The sequence below is a fragment of the Oncorhynchus nerka genome, linkage group LG15 (genome assembly GCF_034236695.1).
Source record: "Oncorhynchus nerka isolate Pitt River linkage group LG15, Oner_Uvic_2.0, whole genome shotgun sequence".
NCBI lineage: Eukaryota > Metazoa > Chordata > Actinopteri > Salmoniformes > Salmonidae > Oncorhynchus > Oncorhynchus nerka.
Window position 1 is genome coordinate 89127546 of NC_088410.1, and position 23179 is coordinate 89150724.

The 23179-nt window shown below is 42.4% G+C and overlaps 1 protein-coding gene across 2 annotated transcripts; it reads left to right on the forward strand.

The window, feature by feature from the left end:
• The first annotated feature begins 614 nt into the window (after positions 1 to 614).
• On the forward strand, positions 615 to 21906 carry LOC115123960 (plakophilin-1-like). 2 transcript variants are annotated; one of them, XM_029653325.2, is made up of 13 exons: positions 615 to 717; positions 11655 to 11752; positions 12702 to 13207; positions 15955 to 16096; positions 16182 to 16389; positions 17518 to 17683; positions 18067 to 18184; positions 18449 to 18628; positions 18827 to 18997; positions 19198 to 19351; positions 19635 to 19821; positions 20017 to 20101; positions 20889 to 21906. In XM_029653325.2, exons 1-13 carry the CDS (start codon positions 681 to 683, stop codon positions 20961 to 20963), a joined length of 2127 nt encoding a protein of 708 aa, XP_029509185.1. In that variant the 5' UTR covers positions 615 to 680; the 3' UTR covers positions 20964 to 21906. The 2 variants fall into 2 exon arrangements, with proteins under 2 accessions (XP_029509185.1, XP_029509184.1); XM_029653324.2 differs by lacking the exon at positions 615 to 717 and adding an exon at positions 10056 to 10356.
• The last annotated feature ends 1273 nt before the right edge of the window (positions 21907 to 23179 follow it).

The window sequence follows — 23179 nt, forward strand, 5'->3', positions numbered from 1 at the left end:
GTTCCATCGATGTGGATAGGGGGGTGTTCCCTCTGCTGTTTCCTGAAGTCCACAATCATCTCCTTAGTTTTGTTGACGTTGAGTGTGAGGTTATTTTCCTGACACCACACTCCGAGGGCCCTCACCTCCTCCCTGTAGGCCGTCTCGTCGTTGTTGGTAATCAAGCCTATCAATCAAACTATCAAGCGCGATGACGAAACTGGCTCTCATGAGAACTGCTAACGGAAAGGAAGATCCATAGTTACCTCTGCTGCAGAGGATAAGCTCATTAGAGTTACCAGCCTCAGAAATTGCAGCCCAAATAAATGCTTCACAGAGTTCAAGTAACAGACACATCTCAACATCAACTGTTCAGAGGAGACTGCTTGGCCTTCATGGTCGAATTGCTACAATGATACCACTACTAAAGGACACCAATAATAAGAAGAGACTTGCTTGGGCCAAGAAACACGAACAATGGACATTAGACCGTTGTAAATCTGATAATGGGCATAATGCCAATCCAGAGATGGCGCTAGTGGGGAACCTACCTAGGTTATATAAACAGGTGTGTTATGAGTGTCTGATTAAGATGCCGCGTCTTCTAACATGTAATACCTGATTAAAGGATTATGCTTGAACTTCACCAAACTCTCCGATGTGAGTTATTCACATACACATAAAAACATGGGGTCAGAGCTATGAACCCAAGCCAAGCACTACGGAAAAGAAAACAAGGTATGTGGATAATATAATCGCTGTCGGATAAACGCAAACAAGTGGAAAAGATGAGTGAGGACGAAGAACCTGTAATGTCTCTCAGTCAAATTCCGGTGCCTAGCGCCATAGACATGAAAGGCGATTTGTTTCCGTCATCAGAGGGAGAATTATGAAATCGCTACAGGCTTAGATAAAAAAGACCTGCAAATGCGATTGGTAACACTGTTCAGTGTTATTGAAAGAGAGTGCCATATGCTTCAGCGTCACCTAGAAAATCCTTGACGTTTTACAAAGACATTTTGAACCCACTCCTAACATGATTTATGAAAGATTCATTTTTAACATGTGAACAAACTCAAGCAGAGATGTCTGGTCAATATGTTGTGAGGCTGCGTCAACTGTCTGATTCATGTGATTTCAGGTAAATGAGAGATGAAATGATCAGAGACAGACTTGTGATTGGCTGTAAAGATAACAGAGTAAGAGCAAGTATGCTGTGCGAACCACAATTTATGCTAACTAAAGCCACAGATATATGCAGAGCAATCAAACAGACGCAGATCCAATTAAAAAAGATGAATACTGTCCCTGAACAGGCAGAATCTGTCAATTATGCCACTCAGAACAAATACAGAGACCATGTCGATAGAAAATGGATAAGAGCGTCTGCTAAATGACTTAAATGTAAATGGAAAATGGAAATATAATTAATCGGACAGTGATGCAAGGCGGAAAAATACTAAAGATGGGTGCATGTACTGTGGATCAACACACGCAAGAGTCAAATACCCAACATGCAAATTCTGTGGAAAAAAAGAACAATTTTGTTAAAGTGTTTAGACAAAGTAAGCCTGTCAATCATGCTAGAACAGGATACATGCAGTGATCATAATGATGATGAAGAAGCGGGCATTCTATACATGACAGAAGTGGCAAAGAAAGAAAGTGGTTTACAAACTTAAAGCTTGCCCCACTGACATGTGGTAACTGTGATTATGATCCAAGCAGCACTATCATACGGCAGCTAGACAGTGGCTCAACTGTTAATATACTCAGCGACAGAGACTTTATGCAAGTAATGCAGGATGGAGATGCAGATTACACCAGTAGGGGAGTGTGGACTACAAGCCAATCATGATGGGGAAACTTATGTGCTAAAGTTCCAAGTGGTGAAAACTTTGCAAAAGCCTCTCCTTTCAGCAGAAACGTGTGAAAAGCTTAAGTTGCTACGGCTCAATCACCAACATGCTGTTCATCATGTCAGCACTAAAGAAAAACCAAAGATGCCATCAGACTTGAACACCTCCGAGGCAATACTGAAACAGTTTGAGGATGGAAGGGATGAGTGCTCTGCTAGGTGAGCTTCACCTGGTGGGGGATGAGTCTGTTAGACCAGTTCAACAGTTTCCCCGCCGAATTCCCATTCCTCTCAAGGAAAATATACTAAAGGTTGATTCAAAGGAGGAACAGGGTGTCATTACGAAGGTCACCAAACCTACTAAGTGGATAAGCAACATAGTTGTGGTGGAAAAGTCTGGCAAAATAAGAGTCTGCCTCGATCCAAGTGCCCTAAACAAAGCCTTATATGTAAGGGCACATTACCACATTCCTACCATTGAAGAGGTATTGCCAAGCTTGGAGAAAGTTCAAATCTTTTCGGTTATGGATGCAAAAAATGGGTACTGGCAGGTACGTTTGGATGAAGAGAGTAGTTACCTCACCACATTTTGGACACGTAATGGTAGAAACCTGGTGGACAAGGTTACCTTTGGTGTGAAACCAGTTGCAGAGGAATATCAGCGAAGGCAACATGAGGCACTTCAGAGACTGCCAGGAATAAGCATCATAGCTGATGACATTCTGGTATACGTCTGTGGTGCTACAATGGAAGAAGCAGTGCAGGACCATGACCACAACCTGACTCAGCTCTTACAAAGAGAAAGGGAGATGAATATAAAGCTGAATAAAGACAAAGTTAAGCTCAGGCTCACAAGTATTACATACACGCACATGGGACATCTTTTGACACCTGAAGGCCTGAAGCCAGACTCCAAGAAGGTGGAATCAGTACAGCAAATGCAGCGACCTAAAAACGCAAAAGCAGTGCAGCGACTGCTTGGTTTTGTAAATTCTTACCTCACCTGTCTGAAGTATGAGTGTAGGGGGGTAGGGTCCCAAAACCCCTCCCCATTATTGATTAAGGGAACCTTAAGATACATATGTTTTGCTGCAGGCCTTAAAGATAGATACTGTGTGTCTAAAACTCTGCCACTATATGTGGCACAAGCCATCTATATTAGTCTTTGTGGTTATGCTCTAGCTGTTGCAAGAACGTGCCTGCAGGCTAGGTATGAGTGAGACCAGAACTAGGTAAAGAGCTGAGAAGTAAACACTGTCTGGTTTTGACATTTTGATCTTGTGTGACAGTGGACAATGCTAATGAATTCAGAGAAGCTACTGTACTAGGTTACCTCATAAGGTAACCTCAGCTTATTGCTGCACAAATACACTGACGTAGATGATCTCACCATCAGGGAAGTGATCACAGGTATATAATCAGCTGCACCCTTTGGTTGGTTGCAGAACTTACTCTGAAACATTCATGCTGTGTTTCCATTGACAACCTCTGTCTGCAATTGCATTAATAAATGTTTGATTGATTCACCAATAAGCCAATGATTGACAAGGAACCTACCCCGACATGAGCCATTGCGTCGGCTGACCAATAAAGATGTGCTGTGGGCATGGCTTCCTCAACATGATGATTCATTGGAGAAAATCAAGAAATTGGTAAACAACCAAACCAATACTGAGGAACTTTGACCTCTCTGAGGAAGTAACCCTACAATGTGATGCAAGTGACAAAGGACTAGGGGCAGTGTTCCTGCAGAAGACGCAGCGCATTGCATTTGCTTCAAGGACATTGACACTCATGGATCAAGGATATGCCCAAAGTGCCATAGTGTTTGTCTGTGACCGTTTTGATCAATACCTCCATGGTAGGGACTTTATCACGGTGCACACTGATCACAAGCCACTTGAGGTTACATAAAAAAAAACTATTCTGTCTGCCCCGAAGCGACTTCAAAGGATGACGCTAAAGCTTCAGCGTTATCAACTACAGGTCGCATACAAGAAAGTAGAGCTTCACATTACAGATTTCTTGTCTACAGCAGCACTACCAACAATTATTCAGCCGCAATATCGGTCAAATGAGGCTGAGTTTGAAGATATGAACCATGCTACTGATCAAAACATCTCCCCGTAGACACGGGATACTATTAAAGCTCATTCAGCAGAGGACAAGACTTCAGACGTCAGTCTTTTATCCTGAGAGGCTGGCTGGACACAAGAAAGAGTACGCCCATCCTGGTAAGGGACAACTGAACATACAGAGACAAACTCACAAAGAGGTCGTCTACAAAAGTTACAGGGTGGTAGTGCCAGAAACTCTATGCCCAATGATTCTCTCTCATATCCATGCAGGGCACTCAGGGGCCAAAGTCAGTCTCAGGAAAGCTACTGACTCAGTATTCTGTCCCAACATGACCCAATAAATCAAACATTTTGTGGCTGTGTGCAACATATGTAATGCAAATCTACGAAAGCAGCAAAAGGAAACGCTGCTCCCACATGACGTACCAACACATCCTTGGTCTAATGTGGGAATGGATCTGTTCACAGTCAAGAGCGTTCCTTTTCTGATTGAAGTGGACTCCAATTCAGATTTTTGGGAGGTGGAGAAAGTGATTGACACAACTGCCGATTACATCATCGACTGTTGTACACAGCAGTTTAGCAGATATGGCATACCTGACAGTGGTGTAGTTACGAATAATGGACCACATTTCACGAGTCAAGACTTTGCTTTGTTTGCAAAAGCCTGGGAGTTCTATCATGTGACCTCCTCACCCTACCACAGTCAGAGTAATGGTAAGGCGGAGTCAGCAGTGAAAATAGCAAAGACTCTCATCACAGGCTATGAAGGAAGGCACAGATGTGTGGCAAGCCATTTTGGCGTGGAGAAATTCTCCCACAGAGGGTTTCGGCAGCAGTCCTGTACAGAGCTTAATGTCAAGACGCACCCACTGTCTGTTGTCAAAAGCTCCCAAGCTCCTCGCACTAAAGGTCATTAGGGATGTTCAGGTACACAAGCGTGCACGTCAGGACAAGTAAAAACATTACTATGACCAGCATGCAAAAAATCTGCTTGTAATAAAACATGGCCAGGCTGGCAGTGCTCCTGTCACCTCACGCCAGGGATGCCATATGGAGTCTTGGCACATGCATAGGGCATATCAGCTCAAGGTCATTTTTTTAAACCTTTATTTAACTAGGCAAGTCAGTTAAGAACAAATTCTTATTTTCACTGACGGCCTAAGAACACGGCCTGAGCGGCCTGAACTGCCTGTTCAGGGGCAGAACGACAGATTCGTACCTTGTCAGCTCAGGGATATTGAACTTGCAACCTTTCGGTTACTAGGCCAACGCTCTAATCACTAGGCTACCCTGCCGCCCCCAAAGCGGAAGTAAAGGGCCGAAAGTATCGAAGGACATACGCCCAGTTCAGGAGAACATAGGGCACAGGAGGGCCACGAGGGAAGACTGTGAATATCCTCTGGATGGTGTGGGCAGGACACAAAATGAGGAGACGGGGTAGACCCCACCAGGGCATGTTATCTCTGCAGACCGTACCTCCACAATTTCAGGAGGCTGTGGAAGAGGAAGGAGAGGCCCTGAGGCTCCCAGAGGTGCCCAACATCCCAGAGGTGCCAGGAGAGGCCCTGAGGCTCCCAGAGGTGCCAGGAGAGGCCCTGAGGCTCCCAGAGGTCCCCAACATCCCAGAGGTGCTAAATATGCTACCAGTGTGACACACTAGGACAAGGGATAACATAAGACCATGTCCCTTAAGAGATGGACAATTAATTTTTTATCTTAAACCTGTTGATAATGTAAATAAGAATTTTCACTGTGGTATTACAATGGCATGAAGTGCACAAACTAATTATATATGAAAAGGAAGATGATTAAGATAATCTGCATAATGCCAATCCAGAGATGGTGCTAGTGGGGCACCTATCTAGGATATATAAACAGGTGCATTATGAATGTAAACGATTATGCTTGCATTTTACCAAACTCTCCGACATGAGTTATTCACATACACATAATAACACTTCAGTCTGAGTCCAAATGTGACATTTTTGGTTGCGTATTTTTGAGACGCGGAGTACGTGAAAGGATGATCTCTGCATGTGTAGTTCCCACCGTGAAACATGGAGGATGAGGTGTGATGCTATGGGGGTGATTTGATGGGGACACTGTCTGTGATCTATTTAGAATTCAAAGCACACTTAACCAGCATGGCTACCACAGGATTCTGCAGCGATACGCCATCCCATCTGGTTTGCGCTTAGTAGGACTACCATTTTGTTTTTCAACAGGACAATGACCCAACACACTTCCAGGCTGTGTAAGGGCTATTTGATCAAGAAGGAGAGTGATGGAGTGCTGCATCAGATGACCTGGCCTCCACAATCACCTGACCTCAACCCAATTGAGATGGTTTGGGATGAGTTGGAATGCAGAGTGAAGGAAAAGCAGCCAACAAGTGCTCAGCATATGTGGGAACTCCTTCAAAACTGTGACCTAAATGTAAATTCAGAGTGATGCATCTGAATTGTTTGCTGTTTGGGGTTTCAGGCTGGGTTTTCCGTATTGCACTTTTGTGACATCTGCTCCCTGAATAAATTTGAATGATTGATTGATCATGCAGTATGAAGATCTCTCCATTTCTACATGTGCCTCTTGTTCACCACTAGAGAGCAATGCTGCACATGTACAGTAGCCAACAGATACTGACCATCTGTGGATTGCAATCACGTTCAAATCTAAACAAATTGGGAATGTAAGGTGATCCATATTTCAAATATGAACCATGTGATGTATCCTATCTGTGGTGTAGTCTTTGGAGGAAATGCACTTAAACGGGACATTTAAATGTCAAGTGAAATCTAGATTATGAATGCCATTATTAAGTTTGTACATTCACTTGCATTATTTAAATAGTATTTGTTGTCTGCCCTTCTTTACATTGCCATTGGGTTTTGATTATAATGTAATAGTAATGTAGCCTAGGTCTACTGCTGACTTTTGGAAACTACAAACTGTTAGTCTGTATCGAAAGCATGATGAATGACAGAAGTTCTGTGACTTCAATACAAAAGTAAAACTCTGCTCTAACGAATCTTTAAACATGCCTGAACATCAACACCTAATTCCATCTAAGGGTTCACCAAAAAGGGAAATGAATGCTTGGTGCAGATTGAAAGTGTGGGTTGGACACCACCAAAAGCTGTAACTTTGACTGTGGTGCCAAGCTATGCCAATACCCATGGGTGTGGTGCTTTTTGTTTCTGTCTACACCAGTGCATTTTTTACAATGATGATGAACAGCCGGGTTAACACCATCAAATCAGACAATTTAATTAAACGGTCTTGGTATTTTCCCAGGGTATTCTTACGGCTATTATTCTTCAAAATGGAGAACTAGGCAAGTCAGTTAAGAACAAATTCTTATTTACAATGACGGCCTACCGGGGAACAGTGGGTTAACTGCCTTGTTCAGGGGCAAAATTACAGATTTCTTTAACTTGTCAGCTCAGGGATTCAATCCAGCAACCTTTCAATTATTGGCCCAACGCTCTAAACACTTGGCTACCTGCCATGGTGACTCAGCTGTCTAGCCTCTGGTCTGGTGTGTATTCACAACCCTGGGTCAATACATATTAGGATTTGGAAGCGATTACATCTGTGAGTCTTTCTGGGTAAGACTCTAAGAGATTTGCACACTTGAATTGTACAATATTTGAACATTATTCTTTTTAGAATTCTTCAAGCTCTGTCAAGTTTGTTGTTGATTATTGCTAGACAGACATTTTCATGTCTTGCCATAGATTTTCAAGCCGGTTTAATTCAAAACTAACGAGACCACTCAAGAACATTCCATGTTGTATTGGTAAGCAACTCCAGTGCATATTTGGACTTTAGGTTATTGTCCTGCTGAAAGGGGAATTTGTCTCCTAGTGTCTGGTGGAAAGCAGACTGAACCAGGTTTTCCTCTAGGATTTTGCCTGTGCTTAGCTTTATTTAGTATAATTTTATCCTAAAAAACTCCCTAGTCCATGCCGATGACAAGCATACCCATAATATGATGCAGCCACCACCATGCTTGAAAATATGAATTGGGGTTTTCAGTGATGTGTTGTGTTGGAATTTCCCCAACCCTAACGCTTTGTATTCAGTACATAAAGTACATTTTTTTTGCCACATTTTTTGCAGATTTACTTTAGTGCCTTATTGCAAACAGGATGCATGTTTTGGAATATTTTTTTATTCTGTACAAGCTTCCTTCTTTTCAATCATAATTTAGGTTAGTATTGTGGAGTAACTACAATGTGGTTGATCCATCCTCAGTTTTCTCCTATCACAGCAATAAACTCTGTAACTGTTTTTAAGTTATCATTGGCCTCATGGTGAAATCCCTAAGCAGTTTCCTTCCTCTCCGGCAACTGAGTTAGGAAGGATGACTGTATCTTTGAAGTGACTGGGTGTATTCATACACCATTAAAGTGTAATAAATAACTTCATGCTCAAAGGGATATTCAATGCCTTTTTATTTTTTACCCATCTACCAATAGGTGCCCTTTGCGAGGCATTGGAAAACATCCCTGGTCTTTGTGGTTCAATCTGTGTTTGAAATTGACTGCTCGACTGAGGGACCTTACAGATAATTGTATGTGTAGGGTACAGAGATGAGGTAGTCATTCCAAAATCACATTAAACACTATTATTGCACACAGTGAATCCACGCAACTACTTATGTGACTTGGTTAAGCACATCTTTACTCCTGAACTTATTGAGTCTTCCCATAACAAAAGGGTTGAATACTTATTGACTCAAGACATTTCAGCTTAAATGTTTTATTAATTTGTAAACATTTCTAAAATCATAATTCCACGTTGACATTATGGGGTATTGTGTATAGGCCAGTGACACATAATCAACATGTTATCCATTTTAAAATCAGGCTGTGACACAACAAAATGTTATCCATTTTAAAATCAGGCTGTGACACAACAAAATGTCATCCATTTTAAAATCAGGCTGTGACACAACAAAATGTTATCCATTTTAAAATCAGGCTGTGACACAACAAAATGTTATCCATTTTAAAATCAGGCTGTGACACAACAAAATGGGGAAAATGTCAAGGAATGTGACACAACAACATGGGGAAAATGTCAAGGGATGTGACACAACAACATGGGGAAAATGTCAAGGGATGTGACACAACAACATGGGGAAAATGTCAAGGGATGTGACACAACAACATGGGGAAATGTCAAGGGATGTGACACAACAACATGGGGAAAATGTCAAGGGTTGTGACACAACAACATGGGGAAAATGTCAAGGGATGTGACACAACAACATGGGGAAAATGTCAAGGGATGTGACACAACAACATGGGGAAAATGTCAAGGGATGTGACACAACAACATGGGGAAAATGTTAAGGGATGTGAATACTTTTGAAGACACTGTATTGTATGTATTTCGGGGGGGGTTGGGTTAAAAGTGGAAGTTACACTTCAGTTGGACCTTGTATGCAATTCACCAATACAGTGATTTTAATCTCAACATTTTATTATTTTATTGTTATAGGCCTACAACTGTAGGGTCATTCAAGCTGTATTTAAAAAAAAATAGAAACAGTGCTGTAGGGTAAAATATATCAAAAATATTTGCACACAAGAAAATACAAAACAACTGGTGAATGATCATCAGAGGTCAATTTTACTGCAGTGGCTAAATCAAGTTCACACTGAGTGATTCTTGGCAGTCTTAAACCAATCTTTTTTTAAACAAAAATATACTCCTCACACACATGGTTATGGGCTTAAAAAATAAGACATCTGTACAATGTCAGATGTAGAGTTGAAATGTATTACTTTTTGAGTTTGCATCCCAATATTACACTTTATATACATCACAGAAGACTGAAATATAACAAAACCGTTTGACTCGCAGCTTTTTTGAAATGTTTATTAATTATGAAATTCTTAAAAATATGAATATAATTACACCCATGAGGCCACGGGGTCAAAAAGGGCTACAAAAAAGAGAATGTGCTGGAGAGGTAGACAATCCCAAAGAGGGTTTGAAAGGATTCCGCAGCTCCCTCAGTGGCTACATGACATGAGCTCAGATGGAATGTCTGAGGAGAAGTAGGCTACCTGTCAGACACATATTACTTATAATGGGCGTGGTTCATTGTTGAGGGCAGGGCAAAGTGCGCATTTCATATATTAGATTGCCTGTACAAACGCCACCTGTATGGAGCAAGGTATAGTAGGCTACGAACCATAACACTTTGGATTTACAACTGGAAACAGACCCTCATGATGACAATGGACCCGTTGAAATCGGCCATATCCATTGGGAATGTAGAGGAGACATCTCTTGCTTTGCCGTCCGATAACAAACTTCGGTCCAAACAGCAGCGTGTCTTGGATCAGGTGCAAACCATTAAGAGGGGCAAGTCGAAGTACAGTAAAAATGGATCTTTATCGTCGCCAACGAAGTCGCCAACGAGTAAGCATCATTATTAGAATAAAAACGTATTACGTTATTTGTATGCTATTTTATTTGACCTAAAGCCTAATCAGGTTATGGTTTAATGTTCTGATTTACCCCCATTAGATTTGCATTGTTGTTAATGATTTATTAATGAGTAAATTAATAACCCCCATACATTAGATATCATTAACTCCACTGTTGTTAACTCTGTTAAGTAAACAAAGTGCAACATGTGTCATTTTAATATAGTAAACATAGGCTAAAGGACAGTCTATGCTGTCACATCCCGAAAATCTGTCTTCTCGCGAAAATGTGTCTAGCATCAGAACGGGTTGGCCATAGAAATATGATCCCACTATGAAAAGGGGAGTGTCACACTAGTGTAACGGGACTCATACAAATGAAAAAATATTTATTGAGCTTTTTTATAACTCCTAGATATAGGACAGACACTTCAAAACCTCCTTATGATACATTTTTCTGACTCTCTGTTTTGCTATTTATTAATGTGGTATTTACTGCGTTTCTATGCGATATAGTAGTAAAGGCCAAATTAAATATTATATTTAAAAAAATATACAGTACCAGTCAAAAGTTTGGACACACCTACTCATTCAAGGTTTTTTATTTATTTACTATTTTCTACATTGTAGAATGAAGACATCAAAACTATGAAATAACACATGGAATCACCAAAAAAGTGTTTAACAAATCTAAATAGATTTTAGATTTTAGATTCTTCAAAGTAACCACCCTTTGCCTTGATGACAGCAGTCTAAGGCACTGCATCTCAGTGCAAGAGGTGTCCCTGCAGTCCCTGGTTTGAACCCAGGGACTGGAACATCACATCCGGCCGTGATTGGGAGTCTTATATGGCAGGGCACAATTGGCCCAGTGTTGTCTGGGTTTGGCCGGGGTAGGCCGTCATTGTAAATAAGAATTTGTTCTTAACTGACTTGCCTGGTTAAATAAAGATTAAATAAAAAATACAAAAATACTGTATATATACCTAAATGTGTCCTAAAAATCAAATAGCTAAATGAGACATGGTATGACCATCTTAAAACAATTCCATTTGTTAGCTTAGTAGAACCCACCCCTGAACGGCGGGTTAACAGTTCACACAGACAATTTAAGATTTCACATGCATTAACATGAATCATTACGGCTTGGAGACTTGCTTCTTGGCTTCTATTCAATCACGTAAAAAAATCTAATTAATTAACAGTGTTACACCCAATATTTTACCGTGATAACTCCTATTTCCACAGCTTTTAAGAGTCATTTAGGATCTCTCATGTTTCTCTCCACAGGTCCTATGTACGTCAGCGTATTCACTGACTCCATTAAGTCACCTACCAGTCCCAATGGAATTGTCTTCTCCAATGGTACAAATGGCCTCTCAAGAACGGTATGAAGATTTTCATTTTCATTTTCACATCACATACATACGAAGATAGAATACATTGCCCCATGATTTTGATAACTGTGCTAGGTTTATCAGTTGTATTTAGCAGTATACAGTTTGGATACTATAGTGAGCATCACTATTCATCTCATAAAATTATTTCCTAATGAGTGATGGCTTTTAATATGAAAGCAATGCCATCGAGATGGGGTAGTCTGTCTGAGACTAATCTCGGAACCCAGAACTATATCCACTGTGACCAGCTACTAGATTTATGTGAACATTATGTCATGAGTGTAGTCAGGTAGAAGCAGGTGTTGCAGATGACTGACTAACCACAGGACTGGGAGTCAACATGTGAGTGTCTGCCCAGTCACCAGCAGCTCTCCCTCCAGCACAACTCCAGAGAGAGGCATCCTCTCATAGTGGCATCTGACTCATTGTTGTAACACACACCTCTGTCTTAAGCATGTACTTTCACATAGATGAAGCATTATGAGTACTCTGAACTGAACTCTGGTCCAAGCCAACTTTCCAACCAGCTTTGGAGTTTCTGGTTTCCCACTGCCCTCTGCCAATTAGACAAATCAATAGTTATCAATAACAATAGATTGATTATATGCAGTACATGATATTTATCTTCACTCACAGTGGGCCACCTTGTGTGTATTATGATTTTCGAATGAAGTTGTAAGTGCTACATTTACACTGTAGTCATTTAGCAGACACTCATACCCATAGCAATTAGGGTTAAGTGCCTTGCTCAAGGGCACATCAATGGATTTATTTATTTTTCACCACAGGGAGGTGGAATCAAACCAGTGACCTTTTGGTTACTGGTCCAACACTCTTAACAGCTACGCTACTTGCTGCCAGGTGTTGGTGAAAGTGTTGCAATATTCCTGATTCCAAAGTGTCTGCTAGCATTTAGTAAAATGACTTTATTCTGCAGCTTAGCCATGAGCAGAGCACCAAGCGAATGGTACTGTCCTCCAATGGATCTACTGTTCAGAGAAACATGAGCAGCTCCAGCCAGTGGGAGAGACGATTACCTCTCAGTCCCCCCATAGCCAGGGGTCAGCGCAACAGCAGCCGCAGTGTGCCTGATGCGGACCCCTTTCCCTTCCACACCACCACACAGCGCCCTGCCCAGGCCCCGGCTTCAGCCCTGCAGCAGTTTCAGTCCTCAGTCCCCGCCCGGCAGCTCCAATCCAACAGATCCAGCTTCTTCCTTACTGAGAGGGGTAACAGCCAGTTCATCTCCAATGGCAACGGCCCCTCTCAGGTCATTGTCAACAGCAACGATGTGCAGAAAAGGCACAGCCAGTTGATTGGCACCCGTCAGACGAAAAGCAGCGGCCAGATTACCAGCGGCCAAACTCGTATTGAGAGGGCACCATCGAACCCCTCCATGGCCAAGCCCAAGATATCAGTGGTCAAGAGCAAGATTGAAGCAGGGTGAGTGGAATGAGTGAATGTGAGATATTGTGTAAATGCTGCTTTGGGGTTTGATGATGAGTTGATTTTCAAATGTTTCTGAACAGCTGTTGAAACACTATACAGTGCAATAAGAAAGTATTCAGACCCCTTTACTTTTTCCACATTTTTTTTACGTTACAGCCTTATTCTTAAATGCATTCAATTGTTTTTTCCCCCTCATCAATCTACAAACAAGACCCCATAATGACAAAGCAATAACAGGGTTTTTAGAAATATCACATTTGTTGATTCACCTTTGGCAGCGATTACAACCTTGAGTCTTCTTGGGTATGACGCTACAAGCTTGGCACACCTGTATTTGGGGAGTTTCTCCCATTCTTCCCTGCAGATCCTCTCAAGCTTTGTCAGGTTGGATGGGGAGTGTCGCTGCACAGATATTTTCAGGTCTCTCCAGTGATGTTCGATCGGGTTCAAGTCCAGGCTCTGTCTAGACCACTCAAGGATATTCAGAGACCATGAAGCCACCCATGCATTGTCTTGGCTGTGTGCTTAGGGTCGTTGTCCTGTTGGAAGGTGAATCTTCGCCGCAGTCTGAGATCCTGAGTGCTCTGGAGCAGGTTTTTATCATGGATCTCTCTGTACTTTGCTCCATTGATCCTTCCCTCAATCCTGACGAGTCTCTCAGTCCCTGAAAAACATCCCTTTAGCAAACTCCAAGTGGGCTGTCATGTGCCTTTTACTGAGGAGTGGCTTCCGTCTGGCCAGTTTACCATAAATGCCTGATTGGTGGAATGCTGCAGAGATGGGAGAATCTTCCAGAAGGACAACCATCTCCACAGAGGAACTCTGGAGCTCTGTCAGACTAACCATCAGGTTCTTGGTTACCTCCCTGACCAAGACGCTTCTCCCCCGATTGCTCAGTTTGGACTGTCGTACAGCTTTAGGATGTGTCTTGGTAGTTGCAAACTTCTTTCATTTAAGAATGATGGAGGCCACTGTGTTCTTGGGGACCTTCAATGCTACAGAACTGTTTTGTTACCCTTTCCCAGGTCTGTGCCTCGACACAATCCTGCCTCGGAGCTCTATGGACAGTTTCTTCAACCTCATGGCTTGGTTTTTGCTCTGACATGCACTGTCAGCTAAGGGACCTTTATATAGACAGGTGTGTGCCTTTCCAAAAAATGTCCAATCAGTTGAATTTACCACAGGTGGACTCCAATCAAGTTTTAGAAACATCTCAAGGATGATTAATGGAAACAAGATGCCCCTGACCTCAATTTCAAGTGTCATAGCAAAGGGTATGAATAATTATGTAAATAAAATATTTCATTTTTTATTTTCATACATTTAGTTTTTTTTAATCTAATAACCTCTTTTTGCTTTTTCATTGTGGGGTATTCTGTGTAGATTGGTGAGGAAAACAATTTTTAAAATACTTTTTAGGATAAGGCTGTAACGTAACAAAATGTGGAAAAAGTGGTCTAAATACTTTCTGAATGCACTGTATAGACAAACGTATCTGGACACCCCTTCAAATGAGTGAATTTGGCTATTTCAGCCACACCCTTTGCTGACAGGTGTATAAAATCAAGCACACCGCCTTGCAATCTCCATAGACAAACATTGGCAGTAGAATGAGCTCATTGACTTTCAACATTGCACCGTCATAGGATGTCACCTTTCCAACAAGTCAGTTCATCAAATGTCTGCCCTGCTAGAGCTGCCCCATTCAACTGTAAGAGCTGTTACTTTGAAGTGGAAATGTCTAGGAGCAACTACGGCTCAGTCGCGAAGTGGTAGGCCACACAAGTTCACAGAACAGGACCGCCGGTAGCTAAAGCGTGTAGCACGTAGAAATTGTCTGTCCTCAATTGCAAAACTCGCTACCAAGTTCCAAACTGCTTCTGGAAGCAACATCAGCACAATAACTGTCCATCAGGAGCATCATGAAATGGGTTTCCATGGCCGAGCAGCCATACACAAACCTAAGATCCCATGTGCAATGCCAGGCATCGGCTGGAGTACTGTAAAGCTCACTGCCATTTGACTCTGGAGAAGTGGAAACACATTCTCTGGAGGGGTGAATCACGCTTCACCATCTGGCAGTTCAACGGATGAATCTGGGTTTGGCGGATGCCAGGAGAACTCTACCTGCCCCAATGGTTAGTGCCAACTGTCAAGTTTGGTGCAGGAGGAATCATGGTCTGGGGCTGTTTTTCATGGTTCGGGAGAGGCCCGTTAGTTCCAGTGAAGGGAAATCTTTACGCTACAGCATACATTGACATTCTAGATGATTCTGTACTTCCAACTTTGTGGCAACTGTTTGGGAAAGGCCCGTTCCTGTTTAAGCATGACAATGCCCCAGTGCACAAAGTGAGGGCCAAACAGAAATGATTTGTCGATCGGTGTGGAATAACTTGACTGGCCTGCACAGAGCCCTGACCTCAATCCCATCTAACACCTTTGGGTTGAATTAGAAGGTCGGCCGCGAGCCAGGCCCAACGTCAGTGTCTGATCCTCACTAATGCAGGTTGCATTCTCCTGGCATCCGCTAAACCCAGATGTGTCCGTTGGAATGGAAGCCAATCCCTGCAGCAATGTTCTAACATCTAGTGGAAAGCCCTCCCAGAAGAGTGGAGGCTGTTATAGCAGCAAGGGGGGACCAACTCCATATTAATGCCCATGATTTTGAAATGAGATGTTCGATGAGCAGGTGTCCACATACTTTTGGTCATGTAGTGTACCTATATGGGGTTTGCCAACAGGATGAATGATTATGGCCAGCTTGCTGATATTACCATGGCGGAGGCGGTGCAGTACCTGTCCAGTGGAGATGTGAACTACCAGCACTATGGTGCCTCATTCATCCAACACTCTACCTACTCAGAGGACAAGGCCAAGCAGGAGGTGAGGACACAGACGTGGGTCTCCAGGACCCGGACTCAACAACACTGTCCTGTTAGAACATCTAACAGCTTTACCTGTCTCTCAGGTGTTGCGGCTCAAAGGGATCCCTCCTCTGGTGAACCTGCTGAGGAGTCCCAGTCCCCAGGTCCAACAGACAGCCTCGGCCGCCCTGCGGAACCTTGCCTTTAAAGATGCGGGCAACAAGGAGGAGGTCCAGCGCTGTGGGGGCATCACTGAGTCCCTGGCCCTGCTCCGAGACACAGACTCTACTGAGACACAGAAACAACTCACAGGTACAGACGACTGTTCTCTTTCTATACTCAACACTTCTCTGTCTAGTGACATCATAGACAGTTGACAGTTGGCAGACATATGCACCAGTGTGTGAATGCAAGCGGTTATGAAACACGCTTGTGTTGCTTTCTGATGCCAAAATTTGCATATTTAAATTGAAGGGGCAATCTGCATTTTCTGCATCCATTTTTGGACATCTAACTGAATGATATACCTTTGATTCATGAAGAATATAACTTATAGATGCGTCATGAGCTTAGTTCAACTGTCGTACCTTATCATAACCAAAAATGCATGCTTGTTTTACTCCAGTGTTTGTGAACAAAGTAAAACAATCACTATATAGCCTCAAAACATAGTTAAAACAGTCCTTGTATCCATAGCTCTATTATGTCTATTATTTTGGTCGTAATTTCCCATCCCTCTGCTTTTTACCGAAACAGGGGTGGGAAGGGGGTGGGAAGTACGCTTTGTTATTGTTTCAACTGCTCATTTCTGCTTTAAGTGCATTCATGCCATAAAGCACAGGGAAACACTCACTAAACCCTGTCACCTTAATCCTAATCAGTTCTTGCTGTCAGTCACACAAACGATCTATGGTGTGCTGTTGTACCAGAGAAACTTGATATGTGAGATGTCTCACAGTAGGCTGTTCTGGAGGATAGAGCATCCTGCTTTCTATTGTTCTGTCTCCCTGAAGCCGTGCTCTATAAATTGCCTCTAATGCTATCAAATATTTACCCTGGTTCTTGACTGGCAACAGGACGTAGCTACAGTGTCTATGCTGTACAGTGACAATTACAGAGATGTAGTAGATTGAAGCACTGAAACACCTCACATTGCCTGTCAACCCTGGTCGTGGAGACTCACAGGGATTGCCTGTTTTTGTTCTCTCTCCTAGTTATGCATTAAAAAGTACACGCCATGCCCGTGTCATGACAGTTTGATCAAAGTGCACTGTGTGGCTAACTGGTATTGCTTTTGTTGAATTGTTGTGTTTGAGTTGGACTGGCTAAGATCCATGATCATGTCACAGTAGTAGCATTAGAGGTAATCAGATATTTGAACAACTGCTGTTTCTACTGCCACTGAACTCAGAAGTTCTGAACTTTGTCCTGTCTCTCCAGGTCTCCTTTGGAACCTGTCGTCGGCAGACAGTCTGAAGCCAGAGCTTGTGCGTAGTGCTCTGCCTGTTCTGACTGAGACTGTGGTAGTACCTTACACAGGAGGAGTAGATGAGACCAACAAGAACCTGGACCCAGAGGTCTTCTACCATGCTACAGCATGTCTACGGTGAGACACATCGATCAATACTGTAGACCAGGGGTGCACACTGCACAGATCTACTGTATACTATCAGTTAGCCCAGAGGTTACAAAGACAAACTTATGAACTGGCAAGTGGAGGAGTATCTACTATCTACTGCTGTTGTGCCTTTGAGCAAGGTACTTAACCAAAATTGCTCCAGGGGCACTGCACTGACTGAACCAGTAGCCTACTCTAGACTGCTCCCAGCCGACAACATGTCGGTGCTGTCTCAGAGGATTGGGTGAATGGCACAAATGGACGATAAAGTACGGTTTTGTTCTAGTCTGTCATGTCTCCACTGTCAGACTACACCATGCTGACCTGCCTTTACCTGATGCATGACAATACTAGTTGAACTTTTCCAACAGAAATCTGAGCTGTGCGACGCAAAGCAACAGGCAGGCCATGCGTAACTGTCGAGGTCTCATCGACTCTCTGGGCAGTTACGTCCAGGAGTGTGTAGCATCAGAGAGGCCAGATGACAAGGTGGGCGTGCAACATTAAATATCTTAAAATAACGTTGAAACAAGTGATGATGCATTTATGGAATGCCATTCTTCAGAATTCCAAATAATATAAGTTCTACCTGCATGTGAAAATATCATGGGATACATTTTCTCCATTGCTTACGTTTACTTGATACCTACTTTTTAACTTGGTGTTTGAAGAATAATACTATGGACATGTGTATGGTAGGTACAGATTAATGCAAACTAACCAAACCAGTTATTTTGCCTCTGTTTGTGCCAGTCTATGGAGAACTGTGTCTGTGTTCTGCACAACCTGAGCTTCCAGCTGGAGAGTGAGGCCCCGGCCCTGTTCAGCCGGATCACTGCCCTGGCCGGGACCATCAGCCGGGCCAACGCCTCAGCTGAGACCGGCCCCATCGGCTGTTTCAGCCAACAGAGCAGCAAGGTCCAGGAGCAGGAGGTGAGACAGGCATATAGGTCTAATGACATCAAGGAAGAGAGGAGAGAGATGGGTGGAAACTGTACATAGATACACAATGACATCATTGTGTACTGCACAGTATTGAATGTTTTAAAACACACAAATGTTGTGTACATCAACTTCCATCATAGATCTGAACACCTAAAACAATCTGATGATTAACGTTCACTCCTGTAGAATCACTTTGACTACCCCGTGATGGAGGAGCAGCATCCTAAAGGAGCGGGCTGGCTCTTCCACTCCAAGACTATGCAGAGTTACCTGTCTCTGCTGAGGTCCAGCCAGAGAGAAGACACCCTGGAGGCCTGCTGTGGAGCCCTGCAGAACCTCACCGCTAACCAAGGCATTGTACGAACGACACAGTATTTTTACGCTTTATTTAATTAATTATTTTCACACAAACATTATTTTAAATGCACCAAATGTATAGACAAAAACATGCACCAAATGTGTGTAGAAAAACAACGATTAAAATCATGGTCCTCCCAAAAACTTTTTAGAAACGCTTCATAGACCCCGTTATAAGACCCTCATCTCTGTGTTCACAGGTTTCTAGAGTGATGAGCCAGACCATTGTCCAGAAGCTGAACGGCTTGCCTGAAATCTCTCCCCTGCTGCAATCCTCCAACCCCAGTCTACAGAAGACTGCTGTGGCTTTGGTGGGAAACCTAGCCAAGAACCAACGCCTTCAGAGCATCATGGGTGAGCATGGACACCGATCTTAACCATGTTCATAGTGAAATGGATGGAACCTAGAATGTTAGGCTACCTTGTTTCAATAATGGTTTAGTTTGCATTGAGAGCAAACATCCAGCAGGGTCAGGTTAGCTAAACAATTTTGCCACTTCTATTTTCAGAGAGGATTAAACATTTATACCTGATCTGTTTGTGTTAGTTTTAACATTTTGTTCTTGTTGTCAAGTTAGCAACACTTCATAGAGTGTGTTTGCGGGAAGTGAATGACCTAATGGGGTGTGTCTTGAAGCCCGACAGACCTTCCCAGAGCTGGTTGGCATCCTCAGCTCATGGACCAAGGAAGGGACAGAGTCTGACGACACCCTGGCTATGGCGTGCCAAACCAGCCACAGTCTTCTGATGAAGGAGCCTGAGCTGGGGAAGCGCCTGCTGAGCAACAACCTGGTCAACTCACTCAACGACCTGAGCAAGAACAGGTAAGGCCTGCTCATTATATTTTATAACAAAAAAGTACAAGATCTGCTCTATGTAAAGAAAACATTTGCAAAATCTAACAATTGTGGACAGCCTCTTTGGGGACTTTCCAAAGAAGCCAGATAACAGAGCTTTGACTTTGAGGTTAATGGCTCAGAATACTCCAGCCTTACAGGGATTGTTCTTTCTCTTGGTAGGCTTTTCCCAAAGGCAAGCAAAGCTGCAGGTGTGCTCCTCTACAGCCTCTGGTCAGAGAAGGACATACAGAGTTTCCTAAAAAAGGTAAGAATTTAGAGCCTATAATTCAAACAAATTCTGTCATACTAATATGGGATATCCCTGTTGCAGATATGTACCTTTTTGTTTGTTGAGAGCTATTGCATTTTATCTATCAGTTTACGCTTCAATGCATTTGAAAAATGAGAAAAATGCAATGGAGGCAATAGCTCTTGTAGGAAAGGAGGATCTGAATAGGCTGGCTCAGTCAGGACAAAGATAGGTGTCTTTATGATCACTCTCCACCCCTTCCTTCCCCCAGAGGAGGATGACTCAGTGTGGCTGGCTGATGTTGTCTCTACTTGCTGTTTCTATAGCTGTAGAGATCCCTGGTATCTGTCTGTATTAAGTGAGGTGTGCCATTTGTGTCCTCAGTAGTAAGAACCTAGTCCACGCCCCGATCAGGCATTTGTTGACAACAGTGGAGAATGAATGGAGGGATTATGTTCTGTCTGGTGGGTGAATACAGTATACAGTACACCCGAACAATGGTATGTACACAGGAGCTGTAGAGCTGCTGCAATCGTACAGCCAATGAATCTAAGGATGCAGGTTCACACCACAGTGTCAGACTCTTATCTGTTCACGCAGGACATCTTATCCCTTGTATTTGAATGCTTACCTGATACTGAACATAGTTTTGCCTAGCTCTCTTACCTCAGTTGCTTGACATTTCAGTTTCACTTAGTGAGAAACCTGCTGTGAGCTAGAAACTGTTACCATGACATTATTTAGGAAAACAATCCGTATCAAGGGGGGGATTCTAACGTCTATTTAATCATTTGTCCTACAGCAAGGGATGAATAAGGGTTCCTTTGTGAATGACATCACCAGCGTGGCTCACAGGTCTGTGCAGGTCGTTGAGTAACAAGAAGACAGCTGGCATGGATCTCACCTCCCAATGTACTTATGGACTATACACCTACTACAGTATATGTCAGACTGTGTCCAGTTTATATGGTTACTAAATGTTTACTTTAGATTTCAAAACACATTAAAGTTAGTCAGATTGTCCATCTGTTATGTTAAATTGTCTTATCCATCTTACGTCCGTATAAAGGTTTGTAATCTTGTATTTCTGGGGGGTTTCTGGGCTCTTTTGTTTTTGCTAGAAATCATTTGTTTTTCTTTTGCACTGTAAACATGTAGATGTTGTTTGGTAATGGCTGGTTACTGGGATTGCTTGAATAGGCCCCCTTAGCTTGCATGACAATTATGGTTGATTACCCAAAAGCTACTGAAAGCTAAAGATCAGATGTTGTAACTCATTTCATTAGATTTATTGAGCTAGAATAGTCCACTAAGTAACAGTTGGCACAGCATACACAAAGCACATCACAAAACAAAAATATTGTGATTGTCACTAATGTTTTACCTACTATGTTGTTCTGTATAGTACAGCCATACTGTAATCATTTTTGATACATATATCCTTTTGTCCATGCCTGTATGGTTTAGATCTCCCAATATATACTGTTGTTTTTTCCATTTTTGTCCATAAAATACTGTACCATTTTTTATTTTTTTATTTTGGAAATCTGTTCCCATGTATTCCCACAAATAATAGAGAGACATACAGTATTTGATTGTATACAAACATAAGCAAGGTATGAAATTATTCCGTTTTTATTTGATCTGTTTGGGCTTCTTGCGGTCAATTTTCTGTCTACGGCTGAATTGAGTTTTTTGTTTGTTTTAGTCACCTCTGTGTATTTGAATTCAGATGATGTATTGTCTGTATCGCCAAAGACACTTGCTATTATTCTGTTTGTACAACCTCATTGGATAATGGATAAAGAATATTTTCCAAACAGTTGTTCATGAGAACTCTTTATGCTTGTAAGATTTTCTGTGCTGTTTTCTAAGATGATACCAGTAAGTAGCCTTGCATTAGTCTTGGCTCATAGGAGCAGGAGCCTATGATCTCCTGTTTCTGTAGTGTGATGCAGCCTGATGTACAAGTACACCTCCTGGACATGCACTAGTATATCACAGGGACTTCTGATGTGAATGCATGCTTTACTTAACACAACTCTAACAGCCATTGGCAGTGGTAGCAAATCAGTAAATGGGAAATGCAACTCTGTGAGGCCTGAAGACAAATGGTGAGTGAAATATGAGGACGGTTAAGCTACAACTGAATAACAGCCAGTGGTGCATCAGCAGACACACCCTGTGTCCTGGTCTACTCCCATGACCTCACTTTGATTTGTTTTGCTTACCCTGCCTGTCTTGTCTCATGTTGTGGTTGGTCTGGGCATAGGACGCAAGCTGTTCTGTGGGCACAATACCAGCTTGTGTCTTTCCCCCAGTTTTTACTCTACCTTACTGATTCATGGCTCTGGGATTAGCAAGAGGTATTAGTACAGTAACAACAAACAACAGTGTGCAATTTAAAAAGAAAAGTAAGCCAAGCAAAAACCCGCTAAAAATGAATTGATAAGAATGCCATAATTGCTCAGTGGGAAATGAATATCCAACTGGTCAGTGACAACTGTTTGGCGTTTATGACAGCAACTATGTGAGCTAATTACAGTATTATAGACACTATGTCCTGGGATTTCCTATGATCTTCTATGCAGAAGAACCCATTAACTTATAATGACTCTTATGTTGTTTGTGAGCGTCATAGAGATTACATCTGCGTGTTTGTCTCAGCTTTTCATAGCTTGTTGTGCAAACCATTCAGTCTCTACAGACTCTTTTGTCAAATGACCCGGCCGGGGCCCCTTCGGGTTCCACCCATGTCTCACAAACAACGCTCTAGCTCAGACACCATTAATCACACATACTAATAGTTGGTATCTATGGATGCAGAAGAAATGGAATAATCTGTAAACACACATGGTTTAAAAGGGTTTTGAAGCACTAAATCACGCCGGTGTGATTGTGGGACTCAAGTAATAACCATTGTCACGTTTGTCGTAAGAACGGGACCAAGGCGCAGCGAATGTTGAGTTCCACATATTTATTTCAAAGTGAAACTTAAAGCAAAAAAACGATAAATCAATAAACGAACAATGAAATGTGACTAAGTGGTGCACATGCACAAACACAAAACAATATCCCACAAACACAGGTGGG